The 14,193-nt window shown below is 36.5% G+C and overlaps 1 protein-coding gene and 1 pseudogene across 1 annotated transcript in view; both read left to right on the top strand.

Annotated features, from left to right (window-relative positions):
• ELL2 (elongation factor for RNA polymerase II 2) overlaps positions 1–14,193 on the top strand; it is a 77,627-nt gene that overhangs the window by 12,011 nt on the left and 51,423 nt on the right. The window contains exon 2 of the mRNA XM_007531422.3: positions 5,966–6,013. Coding sequence (XP_007531484.1) covers positions 5,966–6,013 — 48 coding nt within the window. The remainder of the gene's footprint in view (positions 1–5,965; positions 6,014–14,193) is intronic.
• On the top strand, positions 4,956–5,085 carry LOC132541520 (U2 spliceosomal RNA; annotated as a pseudogene).

The following is a 14,193-nucleotide window of genomic DNA, read 5'->3' as shown; positions in this document are numbered from 1 at the left end:
ATCTTTTAAAATGGAATTGCCACATTTGTTCAGTTAAATTTAGGCTTAAAAGCTAAAATGTTTAAGACATGTTTCTAATGCTACTGGCTTTTAGAACATATTACTCCTGGTAGTTATCACATAAATAGTATAGGCAGGTACAGAATAAATATAAAGGTATAGTTGTTTCCTCCCAATGTGTTTTTTTAAAAACATTACAGAACTATAACCTAGTAACATGTTCTTCTCCAAAATTTGTCTTAAAAACAATATATCATCTGAAGCTTTCTCTGTTGTCAGAGAATTAAAAAGAGCTTTTCAATAAAAGTAAACATAATTTGTCTTGTTTGAATAGGCACCTACAACTATTTTCTTAGATGAGGGCTTTTATTTTAAAATAAAAGCCACAACACAAATGTTTATATTTGTTTGTATAATACATGGTCTTTATAGCAAAAATAATAATAATAATAATACTTCTTCTTTTAATTAGTAACTGAACTTAGACACAAAATTCCAGAAGAAATGAGAGCCTTTAGTGGCTCTTAAATGTTCAGTATGGGGTTTTAATTTGGTATAGAGCAAGGAGAAGAGGAGAAAAGAAAACTGGAGTTGGGATTCACAGGACTACGTTTGAGGTCCTGCTGCAGTAATCACTGCCTTGGTAATCCCGTGCAGTGCAATTACCTGCTGGACACACTTTTATTTCCATTCCTCTGATACGAGGCAAAGATGCATTCCTAATACCCAGGCCTACTTTTTAAGCATTTTTTGAGACAACAGATATAAAAGTTCTGTATATTAAAAAACTGTCAATAAAAATTACTTTTATTGAGGAGTTAACTTCTAAAAATAGACATAACTTTTTAAATTCAAATCATGAGGCCAAAAATCAGATCGTGTGAAAGTAACTTAAAAGTTACTAAATTGATATAAAGCTTGGTAATAGTGTTTTATCTTTACAACTCTGATATCTGTAATATAATGTATATAATAGTGTGCTGCATCTATAAATAGAACTTAACCAAAATGATTCCCAGTTATGTTTTTTTGTTGTTGTTGAATATGTCAAAATAAATACAAGTCTATTTATTGGCTAGAGACAAAGAACTTGGGAGGGAACAGGGAGATACAGTGGGAGAGAGAAAGACACCTGCAGCACTGTCTTAGCGTTTGTGAAGCGAACCCTGCTCAGACCCTGGTCCTTGAGCATGGTAACATGCACTCACCCAAGTGTGCCACTGCTCGCTGGACCCCAGAGACAGCTTTTTAATGGGTGGTAATTTAAGGTGGATCCTGCTTTACAACTAGCAAAATGGTGACAGCAGTGTGTTGTTTGGCTAGGAGAAGGGTATAACTTTAAAACATCTAAATCCCTTCTCTGTTGGTCATTCGTTCTCCAAATGATCATTACTCCTTATATTATACTTGGTCTCTTTCACATCATCTCTCTGCCTCTGGTACTTACATATATTGAGACTTTGATTCTTGGTTCATCCAAAGAAAAGTCTATCTGAAAATTTAATCTTAAACTTGAACGTTAAGTGAGCAATTGGTATGAACTGGCAAACTAAAGTGTGGAGAGATATGCCAGTTTGAAGGAAAAGGAAATAGGTTGAAGTAAAAAGGTAACATTATAAAGCAAAGAAAAAAGGAAACAAAACTGAGCCACAGTTGAAAGAAGTGGAGGTTGAATTTGGTTCCGCCTGTAGAGGGAGTGTCTATTGACTATGTGAAGCTGTTTTTTGCTTTGCTAGAACCCACTAGAAAGGAGCCTCCAGTGGGCTTTGTGACAGTGCAGTATCTGGGAAAGTTTCTGCTGGCCAACTGAATGATGAGAAACATTTAGAAAGAGTTGAAAGGAGCCAGTGAGGAAAACCGTTAACTGTGTATTTGGTGATAGGGTCCTAGAACTGACTAGAAGCTTTTAAGCAGAGACTGGGAGCCTGGGTTAAAAAATCTTGTCTAGAGTTGATAAGGAGTTCTAAAGCCACTTTTGACTCAGTTTTCTTTGGTGTCAGACATTCAAGCCTTCATCACATTTTATCATTCCTTCTTTGAAATAATCTGCTCAGTCCACCACACCCTGTTGCACCAGGTGAAGTTTTACTAGGAACACTAGAGTGTTCCTTTTCTTTTTTTTTTAAGTTTTTTAAAAAATATTTATTTATTCCCTTTTGTTGCCCTTGTTTTTATTGTTGTAGTTATTGTTGTTGTTACTGATGTAATCATTGTTGTATAGGACAGAGAGAAATGGAGAGAGGAGGGGAAGACGGAGGGGGAGAGAAAAATAACACCTGCAGACCTGCTTCACCGCCTGTGAAGGGACTCCCCTGCAGGTGGGGAGCCTAGCCAGGGCCTGAAACCAGGATCCTTCAGCTGGTCCTTGTGCTTTGCACCCTGTGCACTTAAACCTCTGCGCTACCGCTGGACTCCCCACTAGAGTATTTCTAAATAAAGTGCCCATTGAAGATGACCTCTCCATCCTTTTACTAGCCCAGATCCATCTCCGTTCATCTTGCAAATTTTTCCTCAAAGTACTTTTTAGCAACTCACTTTCTTGTTCCAAAAAAAATTAGAAGAACCTCTGAATGTTAATCATGTCAAAGGCAAGACTTACATACCATGTCCAAGTGCATAAAAGAGGGAGTTGGGGCATTGTTATCTCACAGGGTGACAAATGTTTGTAAATCCTGAGGTCTGGAATTTAAATTACTGTCCTGTTTTTTCTGTAACAGAGAGTAAAATTGAAGACAAGTTTTGAGGTTAAAGAAAGATTAGGCAGGGATCACCAGATCTAGATCTTATCATTTAGCTTGTGTTTCAAGTTAAAGAGAACTGTAAACACAGAGACCTGCACTCTACCTGTGTAGTAACCACTCCTGATTCCTTGCTTTTTATTTGCTTAGGGTATTCCCTCTCCCTAGAGTTTTTCTTCCAGTAGCTGCTTTAACAACTACTTGTCTTCTTTATGACCTTAAAAAAATACTTTTGCCAGAGGCTCATGTGAACCCTTGCTCATGGTAACATATGTGCTCTACTAAATGAACTACTTCTTAACCTCTCCTCCTTCCCTTCTCTCTTCTTCCTCTTCCTCTTCCTCCTCCTCCCTCCCTCCCCTTCTTTTTAAGTAGAGATAGAAGTTAAGAGGAAGGAAGAGAGACACTTGCAGTTCTTCACTATTCATGAAGCTTTGCCCCTGCAGGTGAGGACTAGGGGCTTGATACCTAGCTAGTCCTTGTGCCTGGTAACATATGTGCTGTACAAAGTATCTCCACCTGCCCATTTCCCCTCCCCTTTTGACTTCTTACTGCATCTTTACTGTATCTTTTTTTTTTTTTTTTTTTTAAAGCCAGAGCGCTGATCAGATCTGGTTAATGGTGGTACCTGGGACTTTGGAGCCTCAGGCATGAGAGCCTCTTTACCTAACCATTATGCTATCTACCCTCACCCCTTATTGTATCTTAAGTGCACTCTTGGGGGGGGGGGTTACTGCACCTGTAATAATACTTGTTCTGTAATACAGTTATTTTCACATGCTCCCCAGCTAAAATGAGAACTCTAGTTGTAGTCTCTAGTTACAAGCTGGAAAAACTGAAAAGATGAAGTACATTTGTCAGAAAAATAAGGAAGAGATTCTCGTTTGGAGACTAGAGGAAATGGCGTCTACGTCTAGAGTTATCAGTTTCGTTGTCTTTGAAATGTTTCTGATGCAAAATCGCCTAAACAGTGGTAAGTAGCTGATTTTTGGAGAGATCCAAATTGCAGAATAAAAGACATGGCAGTCATGACACAAGAAGCAAGGCAAGTCTTCAAAAAGAAGTTGATTTTGAGAAGGAAAGTGAAGGGCAGTAGCTTTTGTAATGATAGGTATCATCAAACACCCCAGAGGACAAGTATCTTTGAGTGTAAGAAAGAATTTATATTCTGTGAAGCCAGCAATTTAAAACCATATAAAACCATCAGCATTTGTCTGACCAGGAAAAATTGATAAACTTGATGAAGATAGAATTTTAGATTGTGGTGGTGGGGTAAAAACAGTCTCTGGATTCTGAACTGTCAGGGAGAAAAATATAAGCAGTGTCTGTCAGAGGAGATAATGGTATTTGTGATTTGAAGGGGGATTCAGAAGCCAGGTCTGACTGATGTGTTGTGAAGGTTGGAACCTGAGCCTGTGTTACCTAAAGGAAAAGGAACTCCTCTTCCAGACTTAACAGACACATTGCTCTTGTTTCAAAGAAAGGGTTAGCTTTAGAAAGTGTTTTGGGGTTTCCCTCAAGGGAAATTCAAGTTAGCATTAACCCACAGTTCATATGAATTAGAGTGAACCACTGCTAAAAATCATTCAGAATTTCAACCATTACTTTTTTATTATTTCTCTTTACAAACCCACTGTCACATCAAGAAGTGAATTTGTCACCCAGCAAGCAGCCCTTTGATTCTACTAAGTCTAAATTTAAATGACATTTTATGGTGTGGTGTAGGAACAGTGATAAAAATTTTTATTGTAAGGTGTTCTCCAAGATATATATCCATTTTTATGAATAATAGAATGATCAGTGTTATGCTTGATTTTTATATTCAAGCAATTTGCTGGGCTGGGGAGAAATAGTGTAGTGGTTATGTAAAGTGTTTTTCATGCCTGAGGCACCAGTGGTCCCACATTCAATCTACTGTTCCACTATAATCTGGATCTTAGAGGTGGTCAGACAAAACAAAATAAAATTTAACTGATTTATCTATTAAATAAGTATGAATCCTTTTATTATTTCTCTAGCTTTTTTTTTTAAATCAATAAACTTTTAAATGCAGGTTTCAGAAGTAGCTGGCTGTGATAGCTGCTATGCAATGACTAAGAGGATTGCTTGGATATTTAGAGTACAGGAGATTAGAAACCACAATTTGTGGAGACATGCATTGAATTTGGATGAGAGAGTATGAAGTATATTTCACAGACTATTAAATATCACCTAAAAATCGCTTCTCAGCCTTTGGGCAAAGATCCAAGTATAGTATCTGTTCTTATCAGTTTAAATATCACCTAAATCTGATTTCCCTGTGACTTCCTATTTACAATTTGGAAATGTGTTTTCGTAGAAAACCTTACTGGGGGCTAGGTTCCTAGATTGCTCTCCTGATAGAATAGAATACATGCTTCACCATGTTCAATGGCACAGGTTCAAGCCCCTGTCCACTGCATAGGAACACTTGCACAGGGAAGGCTTCACAAATGGTGGAACAGTACTGTGGTGTTTCTTTCTCTCTGTATCATTCACTCTTTGTCTCTCATTGTTTTTAAGTAAAGTAAAATAAAATGGAAAGAGTTTGCCAGGAGAGGCTTGGACTCCAGGCTTGGAAACACAGCAATAATTGTGGTTAAAAAGAAAGAGAAAACCATATTAATGACGCTCCATATACAAATCATACCTGAGGCTTGAGAGGTAGATATTTATAGTTGAGCTTTTCTACATAGCCCTCTGATAAATATAAAATTGTAAAAAGAACAATGATTGTAATAGACAAAATGAAATTATATTCTTTTGTTGGTAATCTAGTCAGAAAATTTCTTAGGTAAAAATCTAGGGCAAAATGGGAGAAAATGGAAAGGTGCACCGTTCATTCTCAAATTCTTTGTTTTTTATGTTTTTAGTATCCAGCTAGAGTTTACAAAAATTGCTTCAACTAGCCCCTCTCCCTACCCTTTCGAAAGTATACCAAGAGATTTAAGCAAGAATTTGATTTTTAACAAAGTTGAATGACTAGCCATCATTTTTGCTAAATCATGTTATTCAGAGAAATGGCATTACTGTTGTATATACATAACAGTGAAGATGATATATATTGTCATCTTCATAACAAAGTATATAGTGAAAAGTTACTTTTATAGACTATAGCACTAGCCAAATGCAGATTTAAGTTTTAAAATGTAATTCATCATCACATTAACCAAAGTTAACCTTTGTGTTTCTTGTGTTTCTTTTAATAGAATTTAATTCCTTTTCGACCTTCAATTCAGTTCCAAGGGCTTCAGGGGGTAAGTACTCTTATTGATTTAGCAAGAAGATATATTCCTTAACTCTTAAAAAATTGTTTTCACCTTTGCCTGTTAGTACAATGTCACTCATATTTTTTGAACTTTGTGACTACAAGTAAATTTTGGTTATCTTTAAGACTTGTCTTCTGAATCTATTTAAAAAATAATTTAGACATACTTATTAAGAATGGTTTTCCAAATTATGGATGATTGCATTTTAATTGTTTAGCTGAAATGTGACATGTCAGTGTCTTATAATGTTTTGTTTCAAGTATAGACATTATTTTAAGCAAATTATGATAATTTGATTATTATTATTATCAATCTTTTGGGCCTGTGTTCTTAATTTTTTTCTTTTTCTTGAATCAATCATCTAACTATCTTTATTCTGATTTACTTTTTGAAAAATTTTTTTATTGGGGGATTAATGGTTTTTTTCACATTTTTTTCCTTTATTGGGGGAGTAAGTTTTACATTTGACAGTGAATACAATAGTTTTTACATGCATAACATTTCTCAGTTTTCCACATAACAATACAACCCCCCAACTAGGTCTTCTGTCATCCTTTTCCAGGACCTGTACTCCACCCACTCCAGAGTCTTTACTTTGGTGCAATACACAGGGATTAATGGTTTTTAGTCGACAGTAAAATATAATAGTTTGTACATGTGTAACATTTCCCAGCTTTCCACATCAACCCCCACTAGGAGGTCCTTCTCTGCCATCATGTTTTAGGACCTAAACACTCCCTCCCACCCCAGAGTCTTTTACTTTGGCACAATACACCATGTGCACTTAATTTCTTAGTTTGTAAATACCAGAGAATGAAATGTTGAAGTTGAAATTTTCAGTACATCAATAGTGTTCTTTGTCTATTTTATCTCTGCATATAAAAGCATAATGAATGATAACTTCTAATAAAATGAATCCATGAATATTGTATTTAAAGTAGATGATAAACTTTAGTAGTATTGTTTTCAGCTATCACCATTAATTAAAATGTGATAGACAATTATCTCTTCACTTAATATGCATTTCTGAATTTGTCTCTAAACTGCTTGTGTAGTATAGAGATTTGAATTGAATAGATTTAATAACTAGATAAACTACAAGTTGAGAAGATAAGATTACATTCCTTCTTATCATAAAGCTGGGTCCCTTTGAATTTTATGTTACAAAATGCAAGTTAACAGCATAAACAATGTCCAGCATTTCTGAATTTAATAACTTGAAAGCATTTCAAAAGTTACAAAATTAATTATATCATTCTACACTAAGATCATTAATTGTAATTCTTGTGTAATTCTAACCTGAATGAGATTTTTCTGTGTGAATGTCAGAGTGTTGCTTCTACATGGTAAATAACTGTGATAAAGTCTTATTCTCCCTCTCCAGTAACTTCAGTGTTCCTGAATAAGACTTTAATTGGTAGTCTATATTTTAAGAATTAGTTTCAGTTGTTTACTTAAGGTTTCTTGAGTCTTCTTGTAAATTTAAGTGACAATAATTTCTTAAGGGACATTTCAGAGGTAGGCCTCAGTCCATGAACTCTAGTGGGTTTTCTGTAGTTATCTGGAAAGGAGAAAGCAAAACCGAGAGGATCATGTGAGGTTTGAGTTGCTTTTCCCTCACTAGTTGTTGTCACCTTGTTTGGGATCTGCTGCTTTGCTTAACCTCCCCCCACCCCCATCTCAGCTGGGAAAATGAAAGTAAATTGCCTCTACCTCCCCATTTTTCTTTCTCCTTTTTTCTTTTTTTCTTTCTCCAGAGCACACATTAGCTCTGGTTTATGGTGGTATGTATAGTGGATTGAACCTGGGACTTTTGCATAACCATTATGTTATCTACTCCAGACCACAATCATTTTCTGTGGAGGCACCAAGTTAGGTTGATCCAACAAGTATAGGTTTCTGCACTCTTGATCCAGATGCTTGCAACCTAAGCACACATCACTTGCCTCCAGTCAGTAGAGACCATTGTAAAGCAGGTAGTTTATGTCTGAGACCTAGTATCTCCTTTTCTGAATCCTCCTAACTGCTTACCCTCTGCTTTCCTGTCTCATGTGTTTCTAGTTTACCTTTGTCTCTTCCATTCACTACTCCATTCCTTGCCTGGTTAACCAGTACTCTTAAGAATAACAGGCTCATTCTAACACCCTCCTACCATTCTAGCTACAAACAGTACCAAACACTTTTTTTTTTTCTTTTCATAAATACTTAGGACAAAGTTTAGTTGGCTACAAGAAGTTGCCCTCAGGGCTGGGGTGACAGCATAATATTATGCAAAAAGACTTTAATGTCAGAGGCAGCAATGGTCCCAGGATGAGTCCCCACTACAACCATAAACTAAAGCTGAGTGGCACTCTGGTAAGAAAAAAAAAAGTTTAATTAGCAACAATACTAGTAAAACTGCACAGTTATAGCAATATATTATAATAGGGTTATATAAACGGGCTTGCTCACACATGCTTTTGCTCTTTCTGACTCTCAAAATATCTTGCTGTAGGCAATGCATTTCTAACTTTAGTTCACTGTGGATAACTGAAACTGCAGAAAGCAAAACCTTGCATAAGGGAGCTATTGCTGATAAGAGTACTTTAGATGTAAATAACTGATAGGTTTAAATCTTAAATGGTGTTTGAATTTTAGCTGATAAGCTTTTTAATTCAATTGTGTTGGGATTGGTAGAGCAGATGGGGCAGGGGAAGAAGGCCTACAGGCTGGCAGCTATGGGCTACTTGGTTCTACCACCTTGCTTCTGGGCTCTCTCTCTCCAACCTCTTTCCCCAGACCCTATATTATTATTCTAAATGGGAGCAAAATATATGGGCTCAGCATTGTTTCAGAGTCTGCAGCTGCATTCCATCTACCCTTCCCCCTTTCTCTTTGCAGAGCTCTCATCAGCCCTTTGGGACCCAGTAAAAACAAAGAGTCATTACTGGGGAGAGAGTGGGTTGGCACAGCCCACAAGGAATATGCAGAGCCGTAAATGTGAGGGGCTTCTGTACAGTGTCCCTCTGTTTTTCTTAAGAGCCACAATAATTTAACATTGCCTTGCTGATTGTTTTAAAAACTCTCAGAAGAAGTATGCTTATAGAGATTTCCTGTGTGGTAAATATTTAGGGCTCTAAACTCAACTAATTAGACTTAGTTCTCACAAAAGATACTTAATAAGAAACCTTAGTCATATTTTAGTGTTTCAGAAATAGAAAGGTTTTCTAGAAATAAGTAGGCAAATATAACAAGTTTATAGTCTTTTCAATCAAGTGTGATTGAAAATATGACAGTGTAATGTAGGTTTATTTGAAGCATAGTTGAAGTGTTAAAAATGCCATATTGTAAGTGAACTTTGGTGTCGAGATTACTTTCTGTTGCTTTGATATTAAGTGCTGCATAGTTATGCTGTTCTTGTTACTAACTATGGGATTTTTTTTTTTTTCCCTCCCCTGAGTAATGTCTTTAGAAGGTCAGAATCTGGGTCTTGGCTGGTTAGCTTTTAAGCATATTTACTTTTGTGTCTGAACATATTCTCATAGGTTGAAGTTTTCATCTAAATAAATTTAGACTGGAACATTAAACAAAGTAGAAAAACATGCTGTTAAATATTGAGAATTCTGAGAATCTTTAATTACTGGATTTTTATCATTGTAGTTGGCAATAACATATAGCATGAAATTGTAAATTGTGTTTGAATTGTAAATTGTGATTGAAAGCTGTTTCTGGATTCAGAAAGATGAGAAAATATCTTTGGAAGCTGTTCATTCTAGTTTCTAAATCCAGGAATATCAGGAGCTGCCAACTAACCAAAAATGCCTTGTTGATTTTGAAGAGAATGGGTCACACGATTGTCTTCACAGTTCTACCCCATTGCTAGGGTACTCATAGCTGAAGTTATACTAAAGTTGAACAGAAAAGACAGCTGGTTAGGTTCATATGGGCTACTGCACTGAGATGTTCAAGTTACAACAATCAGAAGGATATATTTGTGAAATGTACCCAGTTTCCAAAAGCTGCATATTTATTGCCCATAAGCTTTACAAATCAGGATAGTTGTGTCTCATATTTTAACTAAATACTGAAAATGCAGCAGTTGAAAATTTTCCAAAAACATGTATTCTGTTGTGAGACTTTAAACATTAAAACTCTATTTTTATGCTTGTTAAAAGTATCTTATCTAATACAGACAGCTGATAGGAGAGAGAACAATTAAATACAATAGGTCTTCAGACCACCAGAAAGTTCTATACTGTACATGTTTCAAAGGACAGGTGTTGAAAGTAAGCAAACTGTACATTTTCAAGGAAGGTCGGTTGTTACGAATTCAGTTCCATCTAGTAATGATTCTTCAGTATACTGCAAACATTGAATCAGTGGATGTGCTAATAGATTTATTTTCATGTTTGTTCCTTATGTACTAAGAAATTTTCAGCCCCCTTGGGTACCTAACAGTGCATACAGGTATACGAATGGATAAAACTTGGGCTCTGTTCTCAAGTAACTCAACTCTGAAAAACACATAAAAAGTCATAAATTATAATCAGGAAAGAATTAATAATGTAAGACACCCAGAACTTCTACCATGTATTTCTGTAGAAACAGGAATGTCAGGAACGAACCCTATATGTATATTTCTGACTGGTATTAATCAGTATTTAAAAAGAAATATTCTTTTGCAAAATGTTTTATCTTGGGGACAAGTATTAAATTCCAGAAGGCCTGTTAAAAATTGAGAACACATACACAAAAAAGTATGTCTGTGATACGTATATATTTTTGGATAACATCTGAAATTGCAATGGTTTTCAGCAACAAATTGTAGTTTTGTCTGCTGGCCCTGTGATAGCCTTGGTCTTTGCCTAGGTCTCAGGGTCTCTTGACCAAGGAATGAGCGCCCCAGGGCAGTGAGGAATAATGTTAACTTTGTCACAGTAAATGTCACAGTAACTTTGTCACTGAGCAAACTGTTAGAAGAATGCTTTACCACAATTCTTTTCTAATGTAATTGCTGCAGGTTCAGCAATCCCAGAGACTTTAGAAGTAGAAGCTGTGTCTGTTTAACTTAACTTAGAAATTATTTTTAAGAGAGCTGAAAATAGACAATTATTTTATATAGATACCTCGTATTGTAATACTGTAGGGGTTTTAAATAAGAACTTTCTGGTAGTGTGAAGACCTGGACTGCAGTTATTGGATATAAATACTGAATTATACATGCTTTTCCAAGATTGAGCAAGGCCAGTCAAACAAGTTGTAACATACACCTTCCAAAAATGCACAGTGGACTTCTGAAGTATTTAACTGCTAATTTTAAAGGCTGGATAAGTTCTTTAAAATATGTACTACAACAGACCAGACAGCAGCACTCCTGGAAGAGGGCACACTTTGCCATGCATGAGGACCTGGGTTCAAATCCCTGGTCTGCATCTGCAAGGGGGAAGCTTCAGGAGTGGTGGAAGGAACAGTGTTACAGGTGTTCCTCTCCTCTCCTCTCCTCTCTCTCCTCCCCTTCCTTCCCCTTTTCCTCTGTTTCTCTTGACTATCAGAATAAAACAAAGGAAAAAGAGAGATAGCCACTGGCAGTTTTGGAGTTGTCCAGTGTAGGCACTGAGCACCAGCAGTAATCCCGGTGACAGGAGGAGCAAGCAAAGAAAGATCTTAAACTAGAGTCATTAATTCTAAGGGGAAAGTATCTTTTGGGAGGTGGGAAGATTAGGTTTGGAAAACTAAATAATATGGCATTTGAAATTATTAGACAATTTCAACCCATCTACAAATGCTTCCTACAAACCACCCTTCTCTAACCTACTTAGTAGCTGGAAAGCAAAGATAACTATTGGCTGAAACAGTAGCAGAGATAAACTTAGATCTCCAATACTGCCATTCCTAGTTAGGTGATATGTTTGCATTCCCTCCACCCCTATTTGGGGTTTGGCTACCCACTGACTTTTGCTCAAAGGTTGCTGACTACCCTTTTACAGTCAGCTCCAAATGTGATTGACTTTAAAAGGGTATTAAGTTAAATCCTTTTGAGTAATACCAATTCTGTTTTAATGTTTTAAAAATATTTTTTTTGGAAGATAACAGAGAGAAACTGAGATGGAAGGGGAAGATGCAGGCAGAGAGACATCTGCAGCACTGCTTCACTGCTTGTGAAGCCTTCCCCCTGCCAAGTGGGAACTGGAGTATTGAACCTGGGCCCTTGCACATGATAACATGTGCTAAATCAGGCATGCTATTGCTCTGCCCCAGCTTTAATTTTTAAAACATAATACTTAACATATAGAGATAATATTTTTATATTTGTATCAGATTGCATACAACTCTCACATCAATTTATTTAGATGTTCTAATTTGAAGGAAATATTTTATGTTTAAATAAAACAAAGACTGTATTATGTTGTAATTACACATATAATGTTTATATGCATATTCTTACATCTGCATGCAGAACCTTATTTTTTTGAATTTTTATTTATATAATGGAAATATTGACAAGACTATAGGATAAGAGGGGTACATTTTCACACAGTGCCCGCCCCCAGAGCTTCATATCCCTTGATAGCTTTCCTATTGTTTATCTTTCTGGGAGTGTGGACCCAGGATTATGGTGGGATGCAGAAGGTAGAAGGTCTGGCTTCTGTAATTGCTTCTCTGCTGAACATGGGTATTGGCAGGTCAATCCATACTCCCAGCCTGTCTCTCTCTTTCCATAGTAGAGCAGAGCTCTGGGGAGGCGGGGCTCTAAGACACATTGGCGGGGTCGTCCGCCCAGGGAGGTCAGGTTGGCATCAAGGCATCATCTAGAACCTGGTGGCTGAAAAAGAGTTAAGATATAATGCAGAACAAATTGTTGACTAGTCATGAACCTAAAGGCAAGAATATTGCAGATGAAGATTTGGTTATCTCCATTTTGGGAAAAGGTAGTGGGGTCTATTTTAGGTATATTCCAGGGGGCCCATGACTTTTCTAGGTTTTGCCTGAGCCTGATAGCTAATATGCAGGTGGCCCCAGATCTGGGGAGATGGTGTCATAGTTGGAAAAAGGACTAGAAAACTAGATCAGGAAAGAGAGTAGCTCTCAAATAAGGGGGAAGCAGAGCCTTATACTTAGCCAAGAATATGAACTGATACTTTGGAAACTCATCATCTCAATTATATCTTGGTTTGAAGTTATTGTGTTGATGAATATCTCTGTTCTTTATTATCACTATGAGTGTGTGTGTGTGTGTGTGTGTGTGTGTGTGTGTGTGTGTGTGTGTGTGTGTGTGAGAGAGAGAGAGAGAGACCTGAGGAAATAGTCTCAAGTGCTAAATGACCACAACCTCACATGGATTCCAGTGTGAATTACAAGCAGAATAAGACTCCCACATCATTATTATGAACTGGAGTTGAAGACAAAATCATCCTGCCCTGCACTTTAGGCATTTATAAATACTTGTAGTATACCAGGCATCACAGGACTGTGTACATAGAGGTAAATGCCAACTTCTAACTGATACCATCTATTTGTCAGTAATACTTGTCATTAATTACTTTGGATTTTTGTTTACCACCCCAAACTGAAACTATACAATTAATTTGTCTTGTGTTGTAGACATTGTCACTTTAACAGTTCAATTTATTTATGCTTAAAGTAATCTTAATCTTTATTTATTCCCTTTTGTTGCCCTTGTTTTATTGTTGTAGTTATTATTGATGTCATAACAACATTGGATAGGACAGAGAGAAGTGGAGAGAGGCAGGGAAGACAGAAAGAGAGAGCGAAAGATAGTCGCTTGTGAAGTGACTCCCCTGCAGGTGGGAAGCCGGGGGCTCGAACTGGGAACCTTAAGCTGGTCTGTGCTTTGTGCCACCTATGCTTAACCTGATGCGTTACTGCCCAACTCCCAGCTTCTGGTTCTTATAGCTAAATCATCCCCTAAATCAGAACCACAAGCATTATTTAAATATAATTTGACCTCTTATTATGTATTAGACCTATTTTAGGCATACAAGATGAGTTTATAAGAGCTGTACTTGAAATTAAAATATAATTTTTAAATAGGAAAAATAATTTAGAAGAATATACCTAAGTTTCAGGTATTATTTCAGTTTTTGACAAAATAAAAACAAGAGGTGGTTCATTTCAAGGTATGTTTTCTTTTTTTTTTTTTTTTTTTTTTCAAGGTATGTTTTCTTTTT

Source organism: Erinaceus europaeus, chromosome 11 (genome assembly GCF_950295315.1).
Source record: "Erinaceus europaeus chromosome 11, mEriEur2.1, whole genome shotgun sequence".
In the NCBI taxonomy this organism is placed as follows: domain Eukaryota; kingdom Metazoa; phylum Chordata; class Mammalia; order Eulipotyphla; family Erinaceidae; genus Erinaceus; species Erinaceus europaeus.
Note: the sequence above shows the minus strand (reverse complement) of the source record. Positions and strands in the feature narration are given on the sequence as shown.